This window comes from Pinus tabuliformis, chromosome 5_2 (genome assembly GCF_031772625.1).
Source record: "Pinus tabuliformis cultivar Carrire ecotype Pingquan chromosome 5_2, CPIR1, whole genome shotgun sequence".
NCBI classification, from domain to species: Eukaryota; Viridiplantae; Streptophyta; class Pinopsida; order Pinales; family Pinaceae; genus Pinus; species Pinus tabuliformis.
The window spans coordinates 1114796008-1114821793 of NC_142306.1; the positions used below are offsets into that span (position 1 = coordinate 1114796008).

Consider the following 25786-nt stretch of genomic DNA (forward strand, 5'->3'; position numbering starts at 1 on the left):
CATTCCCATATTTGAGGGCCAAATAGATGCAGACACCATAGATAAATGGTTAAATCTGCTAGAAGGATATTTTTTTTGTTCATGATTTTTCCAACTGGGAAAATATTACTTTTTCTCTTCTCAAAACCACCCCCCATGTCAAGGACTAGTGGGAAACCTATCGTGAGTAGAAGGACGAGAGGGAACCCTCACTTTTTTCGGCTGCACCCACTTGGAATTCGTTCCGAGACACCATCAAGGAGCAGTACTACCATGTTGGGAGCTATGAGGATAAATACATAAAGTGGACCACGCTGCAACAGGGAAGGGACCAAGATGTGTAAGAGTTTACCAATGTTTTTCATACCCTTCGCACAAAGTTGGGTATCAAGGATTCTGAGAAACATTTGGTACTCAAATTTTGCGACTGCCTACACGGGTACATCCAAGATGAGATGGAGTTCCTGGATATCTCCTCATTTGGCATGGCATACCAGTACGTTGTCAAGATTGAGTAGAAGCTCAAACAAAAAAGGGAGACTTTGGATCTGTGAATCCGAAGCAAAGGAAAGGCACCCCTAAATCACAAAACCAAGGAAAAAGCTAAGGTGGGGTGACCCAAGGCAACTAATCAAAGCCGCAAGAAGAGAACACCACCACCAAGTCAAAGAAGGACATAGTAAAGTGGTGTGAGTTCCATAAGAGCCCCACTCATAACACAAGTGAGTGTTAGGGCAAGCAGTCGTTGGTGGCCGAGTTGAAGTCTTCAGAATCAGATGCATGTTCTGACCCTAAGTCAGAACCCAACAAGAGGAATGAAAAAGGGAAGTAGATTATTGATGCAGACCCCAACGTTGTTGTTGCCACCACCGAGATCTAGAAGAATGAGCTTGAAGATCCAAAGAAGGGGGAGCGTCTTTTCCACTCATAAATGTGGGTGAAGGGTTCGCCACTGCAATTTGTTGTCAACAGTGGTAGCCAAAAGAACCTCATTTCAGCAAAGGTTGTGAAGCGGTTGGGCCCACTGACCATAACACAGCCACATTTGCAGAACATCGGGTGGCTTCACCAAGGATGATATCTCTGATTCAAACAACAGTGTCACCTTCCCTACAGCATCAATCCCTTCATAGATGAGGTATTGTGTGATGTTGCTCCTCTTAATGTTTGTGATGTATTATTAGGACAACCATACTTGTGGAATCGACATGCTGTATATGATTCAAGACCTCACTCTATTATTATTTCTTTGGGTAATATGTTATATAGGATACCAGAGGTAGCCCCACCTACTGCCACCTCTTTGATATCTGCTAAGAAATGTAGTAAGATCATCTCCCAGACTAGGAAATTTATTTTCTTTCTGGTTCACTCTCAAAGTAAGGGGAAAATCGTAGCCACATCCATGGCTCTTGAGAAGGGTTCCTCCACGTAGCAGAAGCAGGTGGATATGGTCGTGGAAGAATACATGGACATCTTCTCCTCACCCACAAGGGTACGCTTGCACTGTCATGTCAAGCATTCATTCAATCTGACTCCCAGAGCACCTCTACCCAACAGGACGATATATTGCTGCTCCATTATGAAAAATGCCAAATACAAGCAAAGACATTATTAACATTGGGTGCCCCACAAGTTTTAAGTGGGTGACAAAGTTTGGTGGCATTTGCAAAAGGAACACCTTACCAGAGCCTATCAGAAACTCAAACCACTCCGAAATGGTCCTTACACCATTACCAAGGCTATGGAAGACAATGCATTTGAGATCAGTATTCCCCCATTCCTTGGCCTGCACCTAGTGTTCAATGTGGACTGCCTTCAACCATACTTCCCAACATTGTTGGACACATCAGACATTGCAGAACAACTCACACCCATAGAGTTAAATCCAGACTGCATGGAACAATCCACAACTAATCGAATCATGGAAACACAGATCAAGAACACATGACAACAAAGGATCCAACTATATCAAGTTGTCAAAGCATGCCAACTCCTTCACCAGGGCAAGTGGCTCACCAGGGACCAAGTTCAACATAAATTTCCTCATCTCATGAAGGAACTGAATGCAATGGGGAACATTGCTTCCTAAGGGCGAAGGAATGATCTAGGTGAATATTGGTTGCCCCCTGCCTATTCCACTTGGACCCCCACCATTGTTTCTTTTAGTTTCCTTATTTGTAGCAAATTTACTATTTTGGGCAGCTTTTCGGGTCCTAAACTTCGGAGCCGTTTTGAGGCCCTAAACGATGTTTTTTGGGAAAACGGGGTGCAACGTGGGCCATAGATCAATGTTGGCCACTCAAAACTTGTAGTCCTTAGATAGAACTTTCTACCAAGGTATTGTGTTGCGTCAAATGGAGATCGTATGCCAAAGTTATGACCTCGAGAAGTTGATGTACCAATTTACCCAAATGGGACCAATTGTTTAGCGCTTCATCTCCTAACGTTAGGTTTTAGGATGTTTAGGGTTTTACATTATTTCTCAATAATAAATAGGCATTTGAGCCGCATTGTAACATAATTCAGAGGCATGTAGCCGCCACGTCTCTTCTCAGAGATAAGCTACCATTGCCAGATCTAGTTTTATTTCCATTCTATTTGTAAGCATATTTCAGTATTTGATATTAATAAAATGAAGTGTTATTTCTTCTGCATCTTTGTATTTATGGTTATATTTGTAATTTGTTGCATTCCTGTGTAAATCTGGATCACTGGTATTAGAGCAGTTTGCTCTTTCTCTGTTTTTATTTGCATGTCCCCAACGAGTTCATGATATAAAGAGTTAGGGCTCGATCTGGTTGAGCCTTTGCAAGGTCAGCCTCGCAAACCCCCACGACCGCCCATGGGGGACGAAAATAAATACGAGGGAGCAAGAGATCCTATCAAAATATTTCTCAAGGAGGCCCTTGAGAAACAAAGGAACGTGATGATGGATAACTTTGCCCAAATCCTTCAACAGTTGCCCACCTACAACGCATCCACATCCAACAACCACTTTGGAGGCTCCACTCCTTTTAAGGTACAAGTAAACTTCGACATTCCTATATTTGAGGGCCAAATAGGTGCAGATGCCATAGATAAATGGTTAAATCCACTAGAAGGATTTTTTTTGTTCATGATTTTTCCAGCCGGGAAAAGATTACTTTTTCTCTTCTCAAAGCTACCCCCCACGTTAAGGACTGGTGAGGAACCTACTGTAAGCAAAAATATGAGAGGGAACCCTCACTTTTTTTGGCCACACCCACTTTGAATACGTTCTAGGATGCCACAAGGAGTAGTACTACCCTATCGAGAGCTCTGAGGATAAATACATAAAGTGGACCACGCTGCGATAGAGAAGGGACCAAGGCGTGTCATAGTTTACCAATGTTTTTCATACCCTTCACACAAAGGTGGGTATCAAGGATTTTGAGAAACATTTGGTACTCAAGTACCACGACTGCCTACACAGGTACATCCAGGATGAGATGGAGTTCCTGGACATCTCCTCACTCTACACAACGTACCCATAAGCTATCAAGATTGAGTAGAAGCTCAAATAGAAAGAGCAAGACTTTGGATCTGCGAATTCGAAGCAAGGGAAAGGAACCCCCAAATCGCAGAACCAAGGACAAAGCCAAGTCGGGGTGATCCAAGACAAATCGTCGAAGCCGCAAGAAAAGGACACCACCACCAAGTCAAAGAAGGACACGGGAAAGTGATGTGAGCTCCATAAGAGCCCCACTCATAACACAAGTGAGTGTCGGGCCAAGCAGTCCTTAGTGGCTGAGTTGAAGGCTTCAAAATCAGATGCATGTTCCGACTGTAAGTCAAAACTCGACAAGAGGAATGAAAAAGGGAAGCAAATTATTGATGCAGAGCCTACCACCATTGTTGCCACCACCAATATCTAGAAAAATGAGTTTGAAGATCCAGAGGAGGGGGAGCATCTTTTCCACCACAAATCTGGGTGAAGGGTTCACCGTTGCTATTCATTGTCGATAGTGGCAGCCAAAAGAACCTCATTTCAGCAGAGGTCATGAAGCGGTTAGGTCTATTGACCATACCACACCCACAATCGTACAATATCGGGTGGCTTCACCAAGGACGAGATCTCTGAGTCAGCCAACAACGTCACCTGCCCTACAACATCAAGCCCTTCACAGATGAGGTATTATGTGATGTTTCTCCTCTTGATGTTTATGATGTATTATTAGGGCAACCATACTTGTGGAAGCAACATGCTGTATATGAGTCAAGACCTCGCTCTATTATTATTTCTATGGGTAATACGTTATACACAATACCAGAGGTAGCCCCACCTACCGCCACCTCTTTGATCTCTGGTAAGAAATGCAGTAAGATCATCTCCTAGACTAGGAAAATTATTTTCTTTATGGTTCACTCTCAAAGTAAGGGAAAGATTGTAGCCACATCCATGGCCCCAGGGAAGGGTTCCTCCATGCAACAAAAGCAAGTGGATATGGTCGTGGAAGAATACAAGGACATCTTCTCCTCACCCACAGGGGTAACCTTGTACTATCAGGTCAAGCATTCGTTTGATCTAACTCCCATAGAACCTCTACCTAACAGGCCGATATATCATCGCTCCATTATGAAAAATGCCAAGTACAAGCAGAGATGTGATCAACATCGGGTGCCACGCAAGTTTCAAGTGGGCGATAAAGTCTAGTTGCATTTGGAAAAGGAATGCCTTACCGGAGCCTATCGAAAACTTAGACCACTCTGATATGGTCCTTACACCATTACCAAGGCTATGGGAGACAATGAATTTGAGATCATCATTCCCCCATTCCTTGGTCTGCACCCAATGTTTTATGTGGACCGCCTTCGACCATACTTCCCACCATTGCTGGAAACATCAGATATTGCAGAAGAATTCACACCTACAGAGTTAAATCTAGACTGCATGGAACAATTCACAACTGATTGAATCATGGACACACAGATCAAGAAGACATGACAACAAAGGATCCAATTATATCGGGTTGTCAAAGGAGGCCAACTCCTTCACCAGGGCAATTGGCTCACCAGGGACCAAGTTCAACAAAAGTTTCCTCATCTCACGGAGGAACTCAATGCAATGGGGACCATTGCTTCCTAAGGGGGGAGGAATGATCCAGGTGGATATTGGTGGCCACCCACCTATTCCACTTGGACCCCCACCATTATTTCTTTCAGTTTTTTAGTTTCCTTATTTGTAGCACAATTTACTATTTTTTGGTAGTTTTTTGGGCCCTAAACTTCCAGAGCCGTTTTTGAGGCCCTAAACGGCGTTTTTTGGGAAAACGAGGGCAAACATGGGATGTAGACCAATGTTTTCCACTCCAAAGTTTTAGTCCTTAGATTGATATTTCTAACGAGGTATTGTGCGCGTCAAACGGAGATCGTATGCGAAAGTTACGACGTGAGGAAATTGATGTACCAATTTACCCAAATGGGGCCCATTGTTTGGCACTTCATCTCCTAAAATTAGGTTTTTGGATGTTTAGGGTTTTCCATTGTTTCTCAATAATAAATAGGCCATTGAGCATCATTGTAACACAGTTCAGAGGCATGTAGCCACCACATCTCTTCTCAGAGATAAGCTACCATCGCCCGAGCTAGTCTTATTTCGATTCTATTTGTAAGCATATTTTAGTATTTGATATTAATGAAGTGAAGTGTTATATCTGTTGCATCTCTGTATTTATGGTTATATTTGTAATTTTTTGTGTTCCTATGTAAATCTATATCAACATATCAATAATCTCAACATCATAACACACCAACGTCATCATGATGATGCAAATTGCAACAATGACCATCACAATGCATGCATAGCAAACATATCAAAAACTAACATGCATGCAAAACAATTTGTTGTAACTGCTACAACACCCTACAAAATTTTGGCTTACACTCAATTTCAGAGCCTTCCTTGGTCTTGCACATTACTGTCGCAAACACCGAAACTCATTTCATGTACTTTCTTGAAGTGTTTTGCACCCTTTGCAAGTTGGTATACTGTTGTCTTTTCACATGATTGGTTGTCACGTGATGTGTAGAAGCTTGTTTTGATGGTTTTGAGGGTCTATCTTACTGTCTATGAGTTTCTTTAACCATTCAAACATCTGTTTCACTCATTCACAAAGTTTTGATTATTGTCGCACAAGTGTTGTCACAGTTGTCGCAAAGTGTATCTTAAGTGTCGCACTTGTCGTAACTGGTCATAAGGTTGTCACGCGAAGGTAAATGCACTGTTTATGTGTTATGGGTGATCTATGTTGTTGTGTCATCAAGTATTGTAAGTGTGAGATCACAGTCAAAACTTTATCATCTCACGCACTAGTCTCACTGGTCTGATACTTAACCATTTCCGAAGAGGCTTTCTGACCAACAACTTGACTTATCCCGGCCTTCCTGGACTGCGCACTGCACAGTTCCAGACCTCAAGTTGTGACCTTCCCTCTTGGAACTACACAATGCACAGTCCCTACCTCTCAAGGCTAATGTATTACACAATTCATATGCTCAAGGCCCTGTCTTGGCCTTCAGGATTGTGCAATCATTCCTCCCAGCTTGACCTGAATTACGCATTGCCCAAGCATAAGCATCAAGCTCTCTCCCTGAGCCTATGAACTGCGCAGTTTCCCTGTCTCCCTTGCCTTTGTCTGGACTCCACAATTTTTTCCCTCAGTATGGACTACACAAATTTTTCCCTCAGTTTGGACTGCGGAAATTTTTCCCTCAGCCTGGACTATGCAAATTTTTCCCTCAGTCTAAACTGTGCAAATTTTTACCCTAGTCTACACTGCGCAAATTTTTCCCTCAGTTTGGCCTGAGGTGCGAACTGCCCCTTGGCCACTTGAACTGCACAGTGACTGGGCCCTCTCCCCCGACCTGTCACCCGACCTCGGCCCAGCTTACAGATCCAAATGCTCTATCTTAGACTAGGGTTTTTCAGACTTATATCGTCTCGTCACGAGTGAATTAAAAATGGAGGTACTCCCTCACACCATGACAGGATGGCGAGGGAGGAGATGCAAAAGGGAAGCATGTAGAAAGACATCTTTGCAGCTGGGCATGCAAGCTCATCTATCAAAGCAAAGAAAAGGGACACCAACTTGTGACCACAACTCAAGACTTAAGATCATCAAAGTTTCCTATCACTTGACCATGAGGAAGTGGAAGACAAAGTGTTCTCAAGAAGAAATAAAAGACATAACAATAGTAGTGGCTTGACATTGCTACATTATGAATCAGTCCATTTCAGTAATGTCATGTCATGATGTGTCATGAGTTCTCATATGCCACATCATCATTATGGACCATGTATATTATATTCAAAATGTATTGTAAAGTGGAAGTCCAAAGGACACACATGAATATGGAGAGTCATGTAAGTTGAACAGTCACGAGGTTATTCAAAGAGACACAAAGGGGAAGCATTACCCCTTGGTTATATATACACCCTCATTTTATAAGCAAAGGACTTTTGACCTTGGCTCCTCTTGCAAGGCATTAGAGAAATAAGCTAGTTCTTTGAGGAGAAAGGAGTGGCTCCAATGTTCCACAACTAGAGATAGTGATGTACATTGTAAACACGTGTCTTGGAACTTTTACTTAATAACAGAAGCCTTCAAAGCCGACATGTTCTTCATGCATGGATTATGAATGTTTGTAAGACTATTCTATGGATGTTTGTATTTCATGTTTGATTTCACATGTGCTAAGATAGTTGAACTATTTCGGTTTTTTTAATACTTATCTTATTAAGAATGTTCTATAATGGTTGTTGTTGTTGTCCCATCCTTGTGGAATATTTTGCAGGATATTAGATATATCTTTCTTCATTTGTTGGCTGTAACGACCATCACATCCTCTGTGGACTATTCCACTAGATGTTAGACGGATCCTTCTGGTTCATGTGTGTCTCTTCTTGGGTGGTACTACTACCTCTCACTTAAAGGCTCACTTTTCTCCCCTCTCCATAGTAGAAGAACCTTGACACATTTACAACTAAACACCCACCAGGGACACCCTCTTGCTTTTCGAAGACACCATTTCATCCCTCTCTCATGCTAACAATTAGGGCCAAGGAATATCTTTGAGATATATGGAAACCATGCCTATATTCCAGATGGGGCTCCTACACCAAATGGTGTGAGGTCTAGTTGGGACTTACATCGGGGAGACCCCTTGATTGAAGTATTTCCAGCACCGCCAACACAATCACATGTACCCCCCAGTTCAGTCTTGCAACTTCGCTCCGATACCACCCTATAACCACCTTCTCCCACAGCGACCCACTTCTGCAAGCTCGTCAGGATAAGCATGAGACGAGTGTTACTATGATATGAACCGACCTCCAAGTTATAGTTAAGGAAGTGGGGCCTACAAACTAAACACTTAGTAACATCCTACTAGGACTACATATCACTTAGGAGTTGAACAACCACCCCAGGTGATAAATATTTGAGTTGGAACCCTTTTTCCCTAAACTAATACCCCAACTGCATGTACAACAAGGAAAGAGTGTGGTTATGAGGCCCCAACTGTACGCACAAGCCAAATTCCATGCAGTTGTGACCTAAATCCTCAAGTTCAGTGCCAACAATTATGAGATTTGAGCTACTTTTTCAGGCTAGCCTCCAAACTCTATAAGAAATTTAGCAATCTTGATATTATAGTAACATAAATTGTGCATGATACATCACCTTGATTACTACCAGGGGAGTTTTTTTCTTTTCTCCTTATAGTCTGGTGACCTCCTTAACAAGAAAAGTTGTGGGAAGCAAATAATGACTTAAATATGTAATTATTACAATACTTTTTATGCCACCCCTAACTCTTAAGGAGTTGATGAGTAACCCCATCCACTGATATTTCATCATGACGAAAAGATAAAACCTATAAAACCAAAGAAATGAGAAAATACTTTCGACAAAAGAAAAGGAGGTCTCATCACGAGCCAACCTACCATTATCATAGGAATTAATCAAGCGAAATTACCATTATGGTCACCAAACTAGGGTAATGGCCTTTGATATTCTAATCAAAGGACAATAGATCTCATCACGAGCCAACTTTTTCGCTTCGTTAAGATCTAGTGAATGACATTGTTATTAACTGGTAACCACGCCAGAACAATGGTCGTTTGAGGATATTTTAGCAAAATAAAGTCATGAATTTTTAGTAGAATGGGATACTAGCATATCAAGGGGTTAAAAGGAAACCCTGTCGAGGCTATGGACATCTGTTGTTAGCAGAGGCTATGCCTGTGGTATTTAAGTATATTTGAAATCACCCTATAATTATATTGCCATTCTGACTTCCCTTTTTAATAAATAAAGGAGGAATCACCAAACTATTATGTAAATTTGTCACAACACTAAGGTGGTAATTCAAACATTTATGATCAACTGTCTATCCTCATATATCATGAATGCACTGTTAAAATATTTTTCTAAGTCTATTTTTAATTTAATTTCTCTTTAATGGTAATCCCATGGTATGAATTAATTTTAACCATTATTAAAGTCTTTTCCATGCTTTGAACTCCGAATAGATCATGTTTCGTCAGCATATCTCGGCATTTAATATGCCTTATCACTAGGCTACATGACCTTGTCCGATTTGATGATTACCCATTATGGTAATTAATGTATTTATATGCTGTTGATTCACCATATCATTGAAGGTTGCGATCGACCTTTGCGTTTATCCGGGAGGGGTGAAAAATCACACATACGACAAAATATCTGCACATTTGATAAGAATGCTTAATAATCGCAGTAATTCCACCTACATGTGTTGTATTGAAGTAATCGTTGAATGTTAATATTTTTTGCATTTACTGGCTAAAAATCTGTTGGATGCAGCCTCAGATTACTCTTTAGGAAACAATAAAGATGGGTGGTTGATCGATTCGTAGCGAAACAACCCAATTATGAATCTTCGAACAAGCACGAAGTATTCTAGAGCAAGTGGGATGGATCGAGTATTTTTCCCCACTACAGGGATTCAATAATTTGTTCGCTTTGGAATTTTTACAAAACCTGAACAATGGAACAACTGAAGTAAAGGACAGGCATGTACCAGTTAATGAAGCAATATTGTTAGAGGTTAAAAGCCTCCCATGGAAGGTGAAAAATGGATTGATAAACATACCGCATTGCAGAGCACAACATTGTTGTTCAAAGATCCCAGAGAAGTGTTGAATCGAAAAGGTAAGGTATATCAACCTGCTTCCTTTCCAGAACCTAGGAAGGAATTAGCAGAAGTAGTAAAAATGTATATTACCTATGATGGTTGATACGACATGGTTAGGCCTAGACATCTGAAGCTGATGGCGACACTTAAGCAGAAGGTAACTGTAATTTACCCTTCTTTTTAAATTCAATCCTGCATTAGATTGCTATTATAATTGGTAAATCTAAAGACCAGGTTTTAGTAGTAAGCCACCACTTCCTTATAAAATTGATAGTCGTCAAAGAATTGAACCAAGCCCATTTAACTTGGAATGAATTTGTGGGAAACATTGAACCTCCATCACAAATTGGAACACTTACTATGGAACCTGAGTGACAAACGAAAAATGAAGAAGCTAATATGGTAAGGGAATAGACTATGCAGGAACAAGCCTAGACATTAGTTTCACAAAATCTGACGGCGGCTAAAAAGAGAATAACTTCCCTTATAGTCTCTCTACTTGCTAAACGTAGAAGGTTGTCTAAACTGATTAAAACAAGAAATCCCACAAATTCTAGTGAGTAGCTGGTAGAGGAAAATGTATCTCAGAAGTCTCCTGATGTTTAGGAAACTCATTGAGAAAGTTCACCTCAAATGCATGAGGAAGAAATAACTCAAGTATTGGAGAGGTTGGGAACCTTTTTTCAATTCTGAAAATTTTGACGAAGATGCAGGTTGTTCGGAAATTTTACCCCAACGAATCCCGACACCGACTCTCCTAATTCGAATGCTACTGTTATGTTGCGATATTCAAAAGACCCTGGGGATACTTCTCTCCAAGAACATTAAGGAGATTCTATTGCAACTGTTATGGAACCCTATTCGACTGTTATGGAACCCTGTTCCCCTCCTGAAGGAACAATTTTACAATCCCTTTAGTGTCAAAAGACTAATGATGACCTTACTAACATGCTTCAGTTTGATGAGGGCCCTACAAAACCTATAATCATTACCACAACCGAAGAAGTTGTAATTGAGGCACCTGAGACTGTTGCTGTTATCCCTTCTACTTCAATTGTTTAGACCGAAAAACTTGTTGGAAACAGAAGAAGAAAAATCAACAATGAAATGGAGTTGCTTAAGAAAGAAAATCGAAAATTACAAAGGGAAGTAAGGCAACTCAATAACTGGTTACAAAATAATAAGAGGAACTATAAAAAAAGGCAAGAAACTCGAATGTCTGAAGTCCAAACTGAGAGTTTTGTTGCCTCTGTAGAAACTCATATAGAAGAAACCCTTGCTGTTGCTATAGGAACACAGACTGATTTGAGTATCAGTGTGATGATTGTCGAAGCGACTATTCAAACATAATTGTTTCATTGACAGGACTACTCAGACAAAGCTTGTACCTCCTTACACCCCCTTGATCATGGATGCTACCATTCAGGTGTTAAATAAAAAATTAGAGGAACAACAAGAGACCCTGAGATGATACCATGGATAAGTGGTGCCCTTAAAGGAGCATTAAGAATTGCTACAAAGTTTAAATCATTGTCCATCACCGAGGATGCAACTTATGCTAAATTAAAGGCAGATGAGAAAATGCTAAAAATAGTACAAGGCCAACTTGAGAAATCCCTGCACAAACGAAGGAGGTCTGCTTCATCTATTTTGATGCTTTGTCCTGCAGATGCCCAACCAAGAATTATGCTTTATTTTTATTAGAGCGATACCTTATGCTCAAGGTCAAAGCCATTCGGTCTGGTCAATCTTCAGAATTTAATAATGTTTCTGAGTTTATCAAGTCTTTTCAGCAACAGGATGATCATGCAAAATATTTTCTATGTGAATTATATATGCATAATTTCTTCTTGGAGGAGTAGAGGGATGAAAACCCCAGTCCTTTCATTGGTGATGTACAATTCTAGGCATTCATTTCTTTTGTCGGGAATCAGATAAGATGGTCAAAATATCATGATACATTTAAACAAAAGGGAGAATGGCCTTGACCTCTGGGTCAGGGGGGAACCAACGAGCCCTATACGTACACTCATCAAGCATAAAAAGTTTATGGAACAACCTGGCGTTATCACTGCCCTCGCACCTATTCATAATGATGTTCTCTAGGTTGGACGAAGTATTTTGGAGAAATCAAAGTAGAAGTCCTCCGTGCTGCTAAACAGAGGTGGAAGATGTCCACCAATGAAGTTAAAAACAGGGAACCTTTTAATTTCATATTTTTTCAAGCAGTAACAAGCAGAATGCAAGATTATTCTCATTTGGTTCTGGCAGAAGGTCCTAATTGGCTTGGATGTAGGTATAAATGTCTCATTTTAGACCTCAAGATTGCTCTAATGGATCTCTCTTCCTTTGTCTATGGGTGTGTCCCCTAGCTATATGGCGCTTATGAGTGAGTGCCTTCATACATCTTAGGTTTCTAACTCCCAGAGTTGCCTCATAAAATCCAATGTAACAAATTCCCGTCTCGATGCTTAACACTAATACATTTATAAGGAGCCTTTGCTTCGGCCTCCGATGTGCAGTTTATAAATACATACAGGGGTATATGCAAGCCCCTCCAACTATCCCTCCCGAGTTTACTAGGAACTCAACCCGACCTGTGAATACGTAGTTGGTTAGACACACACACACTCACACACACACATATAGCCAGATGTTATTCCTCCCAATCTTTCAACAAGGCTCAGTCCATCCCATGCAATATATATATATATATATATATAGATATATATCTTAGAGAGAGAGAGAGAGAGCGAGAGATCTCAAGTTGTTCCTCATAAGCTTAGGAATATTTAAAACAAAGCGCAACAACCAATTATTTCCAATTTCATAACTCATACACACAAATCTACTCATTCATTTTTGTTGTGGCCCATTAGACAAAATTGAAGCTCATAACAATCCAAAAAGCTACAAGCCTCTCAGGCCAACAACAAGAAAAAAACAACCTACAGATACATGCAATAATTCCCTTTCATTTACTCAAGAAATATACAGGGAATCAACCTTCCTTAAGCAGACAAAAAATCACACTTCATGACGTATCACATGCATTGAACCCACACATTGAAACCATATAAATACAAGCCTTAGGCCAACATGAAGACTTAAACCATTCCATATCCATGCCTTTAAAACAACAATGTTCGGTCAACCTTAGGAATACCTCATTCCTCAACATTGCAAGCCATGATAAATCAATACATTAAACAATCATAAAACATTCAAAACACAAGAGTCATAAGAAAACACTTATCTTTAAAAGAGATTTCATAATACATACATTGCATATTTAAAGATTTATGCTATATGCTTCATGTAATCTGGCCAGAGTTTATGGGTTTTCGTTATATGTACTCTGTATTTCAATTGTGTATATTTTCAACGTAGACTTCCTCTCTATTTCCTGTTGTGCACCTTGTCATGATGCTAATTCTAAGAGGGAAAGAGAATTAGAATTAGACTTCTGCTCTATTTCGTGTGCTGCACTTATGCATTTAAAACAACTTTTACAATTTATTTTCAGGTTACCTTTTTATTAAAAAATTTATACTAATTTTTACAATTTAATCTTTGAAAAATTATAAAATAATCCAAATTTATTGATTAGTATATAAATAAATAATAAAAATAATGACATATTAACCACATTTACTAATATAATTTGTGTTAATGTACTCTCCACACCGGTATAAAACACCTAAACACTTGCCTACTCTTACCAAATATAAAACACTTGACTACTCTTAGTAAAATAAATCCACATAGAAATATAAAACAGTTCACCATTCTTAGTAAAATAAATCACTCAAGACGGGAATGAAAAGTCACAAAGATGTTTTACCGGAAGGAAATACTGTGAACGAAACGCAAAAGCAAACTTTGTAATTTCGACGATGCCTTCAGTAAGGTAGCGAACTTCACTTCAACCGGAAAGGAAAGGAAAGGAAAGGAAAGGACAGAAGAATTCAGACCATCGTGGAGCACCACGACAATATTCCATTCGGGGTAGTAGAAACGGGGCAGTCTAGGGTTCAGGGTTTTATCTGAGATATAGGAATTTTGAGCAGGCGGAAAAAATGAGCAGAAGTTTGGGGATTCCTGTGAAGCTGCTTCACGAGGCAGCAGGGCATGTGGTGACGGTTGAGTTGAAGAGTGGTGAGCTGTACAGAGGCAATATGATTGAATGCGAAGATAACTGGAATTGCCAGCTTGAGGGCATCACCTACACTGCCAAGGTATATAACTAATAAAATTCCCATTTAAACTCGTTTAGCAGTTTCGATTTTATAAGAGCAGATGTTTAGGGTTTAGGAGCGTTTTTTCTTATTTATATTTTCATGGTTCAAGGGTTTTCTTGTAAAGAAAAAATGCAATATGTGAGAGGTACATTTCTTTTGAATGCACCTTTCATATAATAACTGAAATTGACACTCTTCAGATTTGAAGCAATTGGTGGTAGAAGGCACTCTCAACAGATTTCTAAGCAAAAACTTAGAATTGTCGAAGCCTGTTGCATTTTTTCGTTAACTTTGAAATAGTTTTGATGAACTTGTGCTTTCAGTTGAATCAGTGCATTGTTTAAAGTCTTCTTGCGCATGTTGTTACGCTCTAGATGCTTACTGGTTTATTCTTTTATTATATCAATCTAGTCCATCATTTTGCTGACTTATGATCGAGATTCAAGACGTTGAAATCTTATAATATCTTAATTTGTGAATTTCCTTAAGGAAGCGATTTGGGTTCCGCAAAGTTTCGTTTTGTTTTAATCCTGCTTCGAGAGAGAGGGATATAGAGAGTCATATTTTTAACTTTCCTTTTCCGCGGATATTTTAAACTTTCCTTTTCCGCGGATATTTTAAACTTTCCTACTCTTCAGTTTGAGAGAATTTGTTACTCGCTGCTATTTGTTGTCAGTTATACTTTACTGTCGCATAAACTGTTATAATCCATCAGCAGGGAATAACATGCCATTTAGATGGAAATACTAGATTTTGAGAGATTGTCTAATGCTGCAGATTGGCATTTTTTTATAATCAACAGGCGCACTATTATTGAATGAACGGAAAATTTCTTTAATGTCTCCGTAGATTGATTGGTGAGTGAAGAGAATCTGAAAACTTGGGGTTTGGCTGAAGATTGTTCGTCATGGAAGCTAACGATGCTATGACCTCAGGTGTCGTGTGTCCTAATTCTGTATAAAATCTTTGCAGGGATTATTAGAGAAGGCTTCAATGACAGATCGGATTGTAAACATTGTAGTCCAAAAAATTGGAGCTTATCATTTGAGAATCTTATTTGCATACTTGGCATTGCTGCATCTAATGAGAACATGTATCAGAGGCATCATGTCAAACAGTTATTCCATGACCTTCAATCACAACATCAAGCTTCTTTGATATGTTTCCTTTTACCTTTTATTCTATCTGCAGTTTAGAATAATATTTAAAAAACTGGAACCAGATTCTGGAGTCTGAACTGGTTGAGGGTCTGACCAGACTGGAAGGCTGGTGAACTGATTTACTAAAAAATACATAAAATATGATTTTATTTTAAAGATAAATACGTACATGTCCATGCACGTTAATGTAAATCAAACCGTTAGACACCAAATATGCAACATTTCCAAACCAATGGATACCAAATATCCAACGTTTGCTCATGTCAACAATCTGGTCACAAACTGCTCCAAGCTTTTAGATGAGATGTCATTTGCAGGGGCGTTGTTTTAGGGTTTGCGTGGGTGGGTTTCTTTTTTTCCTCTGATTTTTTGTTTTTTGCTGCGGTGGGCCCTAACTGTTTCAGGTTAAAACCGGTTGAACTGGCTGGTCTGACTGGTTCCGATCCCCAAGCCGGTTCATCCACTGGTTCTTTGGAAATTAAGGTCAAACCACTGGTTTAAGTTCTGGTTCTGCTGGATTTTAAAACACTGCTTTAGAGGCAGCCTCATTTTCCGAGTATTGTTACTGACTTACTAATCTTACAAGTATAAACCCACGTGTGAACCTTGAATTGTCTTAACTGGATTTCAAGGAACTGTTTCTGTGTCTGAAGTCTTGTTTTTCAATCTAAGATTGATACACACAATTGAGCTTCTTTAGTAATGTCAATTCTCAGTCATCTGAATTAGACAAGCTTCTACTGGACTTCAAGGACTGTTAGTACTTCTTGTCCTTTTGACTTGCTAAAGAAGAATTCCATAAGGATGAAGAACAGATATATTAGAGCTTGGCCTGATTCTGAAATCAATCAATTCTCTTCTATAACAGCTTGAATTTACAAAGATTATCATTGATTCATTTTGTTTTGAACTTCCTAAACTGGAATGTTGAAGATGGGTAAGATCTTGTTTTGAATTTAACTCTGAATCAGTTCTATCCAATGGCTGATTGGTTTATTCATTTACAAATGGACCTTCAAATCCACTCAGGATCCTGGTAATCCTTCCCTAAATTTGGGCAAACTGATTTGCAGGAATGGGACCATCTGTTGTCCATTTGTAAGTCTATTGGTCCGACACTTGTCAACCAGTTTTCCAATCATAAAAACATTTTTTCTCCAAAATCTTTATTCCATCTGAAGATGGCTAAATTGTTCATACTGGGCGTACAGGAATGACAACCCCTTTTTCTAAATTGTCTGCTAATGGAATCTATTTTGTCTTCTTAGAGAATATATTGTACTAAGCATGCAAATGTGGTGCCTTGCTTGCAAAACCTCAAGATCTTGGGATACAATGGTTGGGGATATCTTTTTGGACAAATATTCATTGAAATCTGTCCTTGCAAGTTGAGGAGCACCAACATTACTGTTATGATCTGTGATGTAAAAATGTGCTTGGAAATCAGATCCTCCATTAAATGATGCAACCAGAGATATCACAAAACTCCATGAGGCATAATAATGGAACATCAAAACAATTGTATTATTCACCTTTTTTGAGATAGGGGGCCTATCAGTGTTATCAGGATGGGAACCAAGGCTGGAATCAGAACTGGCCAAAGACCTGTCGACTAAACAGTACATAAAATATGCGATTTTAGTAAAAAGAATATTTGTGTACATCAATGTAGATCCAAACCATTAGACAGCAAATATGCAAAGTTTGTTCATGTATATAACATGTAAAAATTAATATGGCAAATGGCATGGAGTGTGATGCATGTCTGAATCAAAATATATAAATATTGAGGTTCTAAATGGTCTCTAGAGTCCTAAAAATATCTTACTACAACAAATAACTACATATCATCAAAATCATCCCTTATACTCTATCTCATCATCATTCTCAGCCTTGACACTTCTTTCTTTGTTTCTTTTTGATTTGTTTTTTTGGTTTTTGGGGCATGATGTTGTTAGTTTTTGTAGCATCAAAAGTGCTCTCTAGTCTCGAAACTTTGTGGCGAGGTTAAAAATAGGAGTTTTCCATAACTCAAAAATCATTTCTAGAAATTCCACCTAGAAGTGTCTCAATTAGATTATTAGCTTACTTAGAAAAAAGGGTTAATTAATCAATATCAATTGAAAAAGGTGTGAATCATCTAGAAACTCACACGGATCGATTCAAATATGATCTCAGCCATTGTTTATGTTTTATTCATGGCCGTTGGAGATTATAAAAGGAGGTCGATGGGTAGATGGAAAACACACACTAGAGATCAATTTCCTTGGGCAGTTTGATTTTTCAGAGAGCAGCAGCAGTGATTGAAAGAGTTTGAGCCAGAGAAGGGAAGCAGTGACAAAGAGGGGTAGGGACAGTGAGTCCAGAGGAAGAGATTCCAGTTCCGGAGAGTAGTTTGCTGAGAGGCAAAAATAGCTACAGAGAAGCTGATGCAGGAGCTGCATGGAAGCCTCTAGAGGCAATTCAATTTTGCTAGAGAGAAGCTGAGTTTCAGTTCCAGAGGCCGGAAAGATTTTTGAGAGTGTCGGAGAGACAGTTTCTCAGTCAGCAGCAGATAGGACGACTTGAGGAGCAGCTGTTTCAGGTGGAGCGTGGAAGGGACTGCGCTAGGGTGACGCAGGCCTGCGTAGAAGTTGTTTGGACGACTCACTTGGACTTGGCAGTCAGAGCCTGGATTGCTTGTGGGGTGAGGAAAATTCATTACTAGATTTTTGCCAGTATTTTTCTCAGTAGGTTTGCTAGATTTCGGCATCCAGTTCTACTGAAAATTTATCACTGTTGCTTAATAATTACAATTCTCAACTGTTGCACCGGTTTCCCCAAGTTGGGTTTTTGTGGGGACTTTTGTCCAAAAATAACTGTGTTACATTTATTGTGTGTGTGTGCCAGTGTTTTCTTAGTTTCCAGTTTATCTTCTGCAAAATTTAATTTGGTGAAAATTGCAGTTGTGAATTATTCGTTGTTTTCCATAACAAATAAATTGATAATTAATTTACAGTTAGAAAAATAATTTGCAGTTGCTGCAATAGTTGAAATTTTCACAAATGGTGCTTTGGTGGGTCTTAGTTTTTAAGGGTGGATTTATATTGGAAATGGTTGGTTCAGCCCTGAATTGACTAATTCAAGATCCAAGCTGGCTGATTTGTTGGAATTGGTCTTGATTTTGGTTTACCAGCCAATTGTCAAATCATTTGGTGAATTGATCTGGACCAGTCAGTTCCAACTTGGTTTGATTTTAATATTTATGATTATACCATGTGCATAAATCCACATGCACAACTACTAGAGGAGAAATGTGGATATGTTGATGTGCGGAGTTTGAAATCTTTGCCTACAACATTTTAGAATCTCACAGGGCTAGGTGAGATAATGGGACTAAAGCCCGGTTGCTTATAGCCCTACCTATTTAAAATAGGTTACAAGATGCAATTATATACACTAAGTAAAATTAACTTTACAAAAAACAAATGTACAAGAATAACACTTTGCAAAATAACTGAAAATAGTTATCATATACACAGCGAAATTAAGAGAATTTAGAGGCAGATTTAAAAATGTACCCTGCTGGCCATATGATCTCGCATGTAAATAGATGACATGCGACAGCCAATAAGCAGGCAACAAGTGTCTTAATATGCTCCGTATTTTATGAAATTATACATGAAAGATAAAGAGATATACACTGAATCACAAGGTGGCCAAAAACACTGATTTATATTAAAAATAAGTGTACATCCAACTGTTTCTTTGAATTTCTGCAAAAATTCTGACCAGAAATAACTTTGCCATACAAGGGCAACTGAATGCCATGGAAGAAGCAAAACAAGAATAAAAATGTGTATCTTGGACCCCTCTGATAAGATTGTTACAGCAATGACATCAACATGATAGTAAAATGCAGATAAAACATAAATGTAAACAACAGAAGACAAACCAAGACAAGAGACACAAGATGTGGCACTAGCGAGGGACAAACCCCAATGTGGGGAGACCCTTTGATCAATTCTTCTATATTCTTCAATAATTCAGCAGAGAAAGAGAGTACAATACCACAAATCTGTGATTTTACAACAACAACATCACAATCATAATCAACAAGGTCAAACAACTCCCAAATGACCTCAAGTCAACCTAGGAGAACTCGGCCTCCAACAACAATAATGAGCAGCCCAAAACAGTCAACAAAATGTAGTCAAACAACAATCAACACTTCAGCAAATCTGTAGTTAACCCTAACCAGTCAACGCTGGTCAAAACTGTGGTCAAACATGCCAACGTTTTTGGCTATCCAGCAATGCGGCTAGCCTAGGAGAGGCTGCCCAACCCAAGAACGCAATCAACTTGCTCTTCGCTGGTCAACACATGCATAATATAGCCCTCTTGCTCCACAGTCAGCCCTAGGTCAACGTTGCCCTAAAACAGAACTGCATCCTTCCTTCTCCACGTGTGAGTGTCTTCCTCCTCCTATGCATACCCAAGAAACTAGGAGAGAGAGGAATGAGATGGTGAGATGAGTGTCCTAATGCCTCAAGGTCTCCTCTTCTTATATGCCACGTTGAGGATAAGCTAGGGCTGTAAAACACTATTTTACTTGCTGTCCGACCTTGAAAAATTGTCAATAAATACAAATAAATTCATATCTCCATGAATACATGTCAGAATCAGATAATCGTTAGATCAATCTTACACCTCTCGATGAGAGGAATTCAAAAAAAATATCAGTGGCCATAAATGAGATGACCCACATGGAGTTTAGCCCTAGTTGCCAATTTTAACACTCCCTCTCAACTAGGGAGAACTCCATCTGCTAATCCATCTGTTTGTTGGTACTATCTCTGCCATCAAATGCATTGCCTTGCACTGCTCTGCTGAACTATGAAGAAGAAGAAATGATCGAGAATGTATGATACCATCCTCTACTGACCCGAAGTCAGTCCCAATGAAGAGAGTGTCTCGTACCACTCGTACTGATTTGAAATCAGTTCCAAAAGAGAGTGAGTTATATCACTCTTACTGACCCGAAGTCAGTTCCAAATAAAGAGTGTCTCATACCACTCTCACTGACCCGAAGTCAGTTCCAATTGATCCTAGATCAATGTCATCCTAGCATAGGGAGTACGGTAGATACACGATGCCTCCATTGGTACTACTATGGTCCCTATTCTCATTTCCCTACTCATTGCCTAGATGAGAGGTACTTCCCATGAGTCCTAGATTGCATGGGTAGGATGTCTCGGCATAATGTTTTAAAACTCCGACTTCGACTCCGACTTGGCCGAGGGTCGACTCCGACTCGGTATTGACTCGGTCGGTTTGATTTCAATGACTCGATCGTTGTAAAAAATACATTAGATATTTTTTTATTATTAAAAAACATAATTTTAAAGATTTTCATTCATGTTTCCAAACACAACATTATAATATAGATAGAAGACAACATATGATCAAAGTAGGTTCATGAATATATCTATTATATCAAAATGGCACCTAGTGCATTGTCTAATACATACATGATGATGATATAGAGATCAAAACAAAAACACATAACCAAGGAGGCTAGAAATGGCCTCTACAACAAAAGTAAACTGTGACCAGTACTATTGGCTAGTGGCTACTGCTAGAGGAGCCAAGATCATCTCGATCAACCACTGGTAGCATATCTACATGCTTCATAGTTTGTAACTCATTTTTAATCTTGTACCCTCATCAATCATCTTAGACCATCTCACCAAGATGGATGTTAATAGATGTATTCATGCGAAGAACTACAAAAGCAATTTGTATGTGACACAGATCAAGATATAGGATCCCTAATGCCAAAACTTTTGCATCCACATCTACATGCAGTCATTACAGACCCATCTACACCCCATAGAATATTTTGTGTCTATTCTCTAGTTTTAGGATCCCTTAGGGCAACTTCAAGTTTGTGCCCATCAACTTTGTAATATGTATAAAGATAAACTGCCATCTTCCAAGAGAGAAATGCACCTATAAACATTCTAACTAGGATCACATGTCTAATCAGCATTTCAATTTCATGTGCACTCTTTGTTACATGGTTCTCAGATAGTATCATTGTTTACTTAGAAATTCACATTGTTCCTTGAGGAATTTTATACAATGAAGGCAACATATGTCTTGCTCCATTCATACAGGAGATTTCATGTTCTTGGCAAAAAGTTCACAACATTAGATCCTATCAAATTGCCAGCGCTAGACTCATCACTTTCTATTTTCAAACACTAAACGATTCATGCCACAGGAAGCTGTGTGAACAAGTAAACAACCTATGAAAACAGTTAGCTAATGTGGAATTCATGTGTCCACCAGCTTTTAACACAAATCTCTTCACCGAAAAGCAAGTAAAAAAAATCGCTAGTTTTTTTTAGTTTTCAGGCCACTGTTACTGAGCCGGCCGAGTAGGCTTAGACTCGGTCGAGCCGGCCGAACCGGTTTGATGGCCGAGTCGACCCGGTGAGCGCTTGACTCGGACCAACTCGGCCGAATCGGTTCCGAGCCGGCCGATTCTTAAAACAATGTCTCAGCAGGAGAAGGATGAACCACTCATCCTGCTTACATGTCGCCACGGGGTATCACAGGGGAAGGCTGAACCATTCACCCTGTACATAGCGCACCATTAGGGGAGGGTGAGTCACCCTATGGTTGCTCGTTGCTCCAAGAAGTACCCCAAGCCCCCCGGAGCTCCCAGAGCTCAATGCATGCATCATACAGGACCCTCATAAGAGGGTCTCTCAACGACTCCTAATCGTTCTCGGAAAGTTAGGAATTTGACCTTTCCTGGGGGCTTTGTCAGAATGTCGGTGACCTACTCATTAGTCCCAATATGATGGAGCCTTATTGCTCCTCGTTGTACCATATCCTGGATAAAGTGGAGCGATCATGAAATTCTCAGATAAATGAATTCCACTCTGGTTGTCGCAGAGGATCACAGTAGTATCCAGCGTATAACCAAACAACTCACTAAAGAGCTTTCGCAACCAGACAACTTCACAGGAGGCCATGCTCGCAGTAATGTACTCGGCCTTAGCGGTGCTCAAAGCCACCGACTTCTGCTTCCTGCTCATCCAGGAAATCGAAGCAAAACCCAAGGAGAAACAACACCCAAAAGTGCTCTTACTACCCACCACACTGCCTGCCCAATCAACATCAGAATAACCAAGCGGCCTCACATCTTCGACAGTGTATCTCAGCCCATGAGTGATTGTGGCCCGAAGATATCTCAGAAGATTCTTGGCACCAATCCAATGTGAGTGATGAGGCTCAACTATATATTGGCTCAATGTGTGGACTGCAAAACATATATTTGGACGGGAGTTCACCAAGAACATCAATGCATTATGAGTTGACGATACTCATAAGCATTTCCCAAAACAGGTCTGGTAGCACTACTGCATAACTTCTTGAAGTTAAGCTCCATCGGGGTAGTCACGGGCTTGCAGTCTACTATACCAAATCTCTCCAATATCTTCACCACATATTTTCCTTGAGATAGGAAAATTTCTCCTGGCTTTTGCCAGACCTCCAGCCCTAGGAAATAGTGCATCAGTCCTAGGTCCTTCATCTCAAATTCGGAAGTCAACTCCCTCTTACATTTGTGAATGAGAGGGTGTGCTCCTGTCAGAAGGAGGTCGTCAATATACAACACCAGTATGAAAGGCTTATCATCTTCAACCTTAAAGTAAAGGTTTGGATCGACTTCACTCCTAGTGAATCCCAACTTCATCAAATAGCTATCGATCCTCTCATACCAAGCTCAAGGTGCCTTCAACTTGCATACGTGAGGTTCCCGATTATGAATCTCAAACCCCTCAGGTTGTTCCACATAGACTTCCTCTTTAATCAAACCGTGCAAGAACGCGGTCTTGACATCCATCTGATGTAGGTTTCATCCTTGCGAAGCAACAAGGGCTATGATCGAGCGAATGGTGGTGTATCGAGCAATAGGTGCAAATATCTCATCATAATCTACACCTTCCTTTTGAGAGAAGCCTTGAGCAACAAAGCGAGCCTTATACCTTTCAACACTCCCATCATCTCCGTGCTTGATTTTGTAAAGCCACTTCAAGGTGACAACTGTTTTGTCTTGGGGTCAGGGAACCACATCCCATGCATCGTTCTTCATGATGGACTCGTATTCTTCATTCATAGCATCCTTCCATACTTGATGCTTCATGGCTTCTTCGAACGATGAAGGCTCATTTTGAATGATGGTGCTCATAATGGTCAAGTATCCCTGATACTTGGTCGGCTTCATACTTTCACGGAAAGTCCCTCTGGTTGCAATATGTCTCTCGGCATCTTCAAGAAGAGGAAGGCTCTTGCAGAGGGGGATCAATAGGATCCATAGGTTCTTCCACATCGGGCATCATCTCATCTTCCTTCTCGAATCTCATCCGACTTCCTGGTGTCAGCTTCTTTATCTGTCCTTAGAATAGGAAGATTGTCAACCTTGCTAAGAGCCATATTTTCATCAAAGGTGACATCATGACTTATCTTGACTTCCCTTTGACCAACCACATAGATTCTATAGCCCTTAGAATTTTCACTATAGCCCACAAAGATTCCCTTCTTACTAGATGCACCCAATTTGCTTCTTTTCTCTTTCGACACATGAAAATATATAGGACTTCCAAAAATTTTAAAATGAGAGATATCAAGTTGCTTACCAGTGAACATTTTTTTGGGAGTCTTGGAATCCAATGCTTGATGAGGGCATCGGTTTTGAACATATATGGCGATATTCGCAGTTTCGACCCATAGAAACTTCAGAAGCCTTTGATCATGGAGCATGGCATGAACGACTTCCACAAACATACGATTCTTCCTTTCTGCCACACCATTCTACTTAGGAGTGTATGGCGTTTTGGTCTCCCTCTTAATGCCAGCTTCTTTGAAAAAGTCATGGAACTCGTTGGATTCATACTCGGTCCCATTATCAGTCCTTAAAATCTTGATCTTCTTCTCGGTTTGATTCTCGATCAAGGCTTTGAAGTGATGGAACCAGGGGAACACTTCATCCTTCTTTTTCAAGAAGTATATCCAAGTCTTGCGAGAATAATCATCTGTAAAAGTGAGATAATATTGATATCCTCCCTAAGAGTTCATGGGCATCATACCAGATATGTCGGAGTGAACCAACTGCAAAATGTCAGAGGTCTTGCTATGGCTTGAGGGGAATGGTCCCCTTTTGATCTTTCCTTCGACACATCCTGGACATACACCTTTATGCTCTATTTTGAACTCGGGCATCGTTGTCACCATCTGTCTCACATCGGGCAGAGCCTTATAATGAAGGTGGGCAAACCTCCGGTGCCATAGTTCAGACTGAAGAGATGTGTCGCAAGACATGACTCCCAACGGACTTCCTCCAACTTGATATAAAGAGTCAACCCGAAACCCAAGAGTAAAAGCATCTTTAAAATTCTTTTTCCATACACGTACCTTGCCATCAATGAAGGCCACCTTGTAGCCTTTGTCTTCCATTGCCGAAATGGACACCGGGTTCTTCTTGAGATCAGGTACATATAAGACTTCTTGCAAATTGATCGTGTTACCTTGATTTAATTGAAGAGTAACATTCCCTACACCCTTTACGGGATAGGTGGAATTGTCTCCAAGAATAATCTCCAAGTTTGTCTCCTTCTCTATCAGATTAGAGAGAGCTTCCTTGTAACCAGTGAAATGCCTTGATGCATCACTATCAATAAGACAATTGCCCAACGAGTCCGGAGGAGAGGTAGTGGAGGGGGCCGATATCAAATAATACTCATCTTGCTTATTGTTAACTACATTTGATTCATACCTGGAGTTCCTTTCTTTCTTGGAGGGTTGACCATTCTTTGATTTCCCACATTCCTCTTTCCTTTGCCATTGAACTTGCCATTCCTTTGATTGTGGTTGGAGTTGCCCCTGGAGTGATTTTGATCATCATCATGAGATGTGTCCTTCCTATTTGGACACTCCCTCACTTAGTGGCCAAATTTATTGCAAGCAAAGCATCTTCCCTTCCTTCCACCCTTCGATCCGGTCTTTCCTTTTAAGTGACCTTTAGACCCAGAATTATTTCTCCTTTTAGCATGAGAGGAGAAAGCTGTGGGGTTGCCTTTGCTTGAAGGCATTTCTTGCTCCTCCATCCTTGTCTTTTCTTTAATGCATCTCGCCATCAATTCTTCAAATCCCGAAATT

At 40.0% G+C, this 25786-nt stretch overlaps 1 protein-coding gene across 1 annotated transcript in view; it reads left to right on the plus strand.

Annotated features, from left to right (window-relative positions):
• Positions 1-14018: 14018 nt before the first annotated feature.
• Positions 14019-25786, plus strand: part of LOC149163132 (small nuclear ribonucleoprotein SmD3b-like) — a 66028-nt gene continuing 54260 nt past the window's right edge. The window contains exon 1 of the mRNA XM_089437546.1: positions 14019-14414. Coding sequence (XP_089293672.1) covers positions 14256-14414 — 159 coding nt within the window. The 5' untranslated portion in view covers positions 14019-14255. The remainder of the gene's footprint in view (positions 14415-25786) is intronic.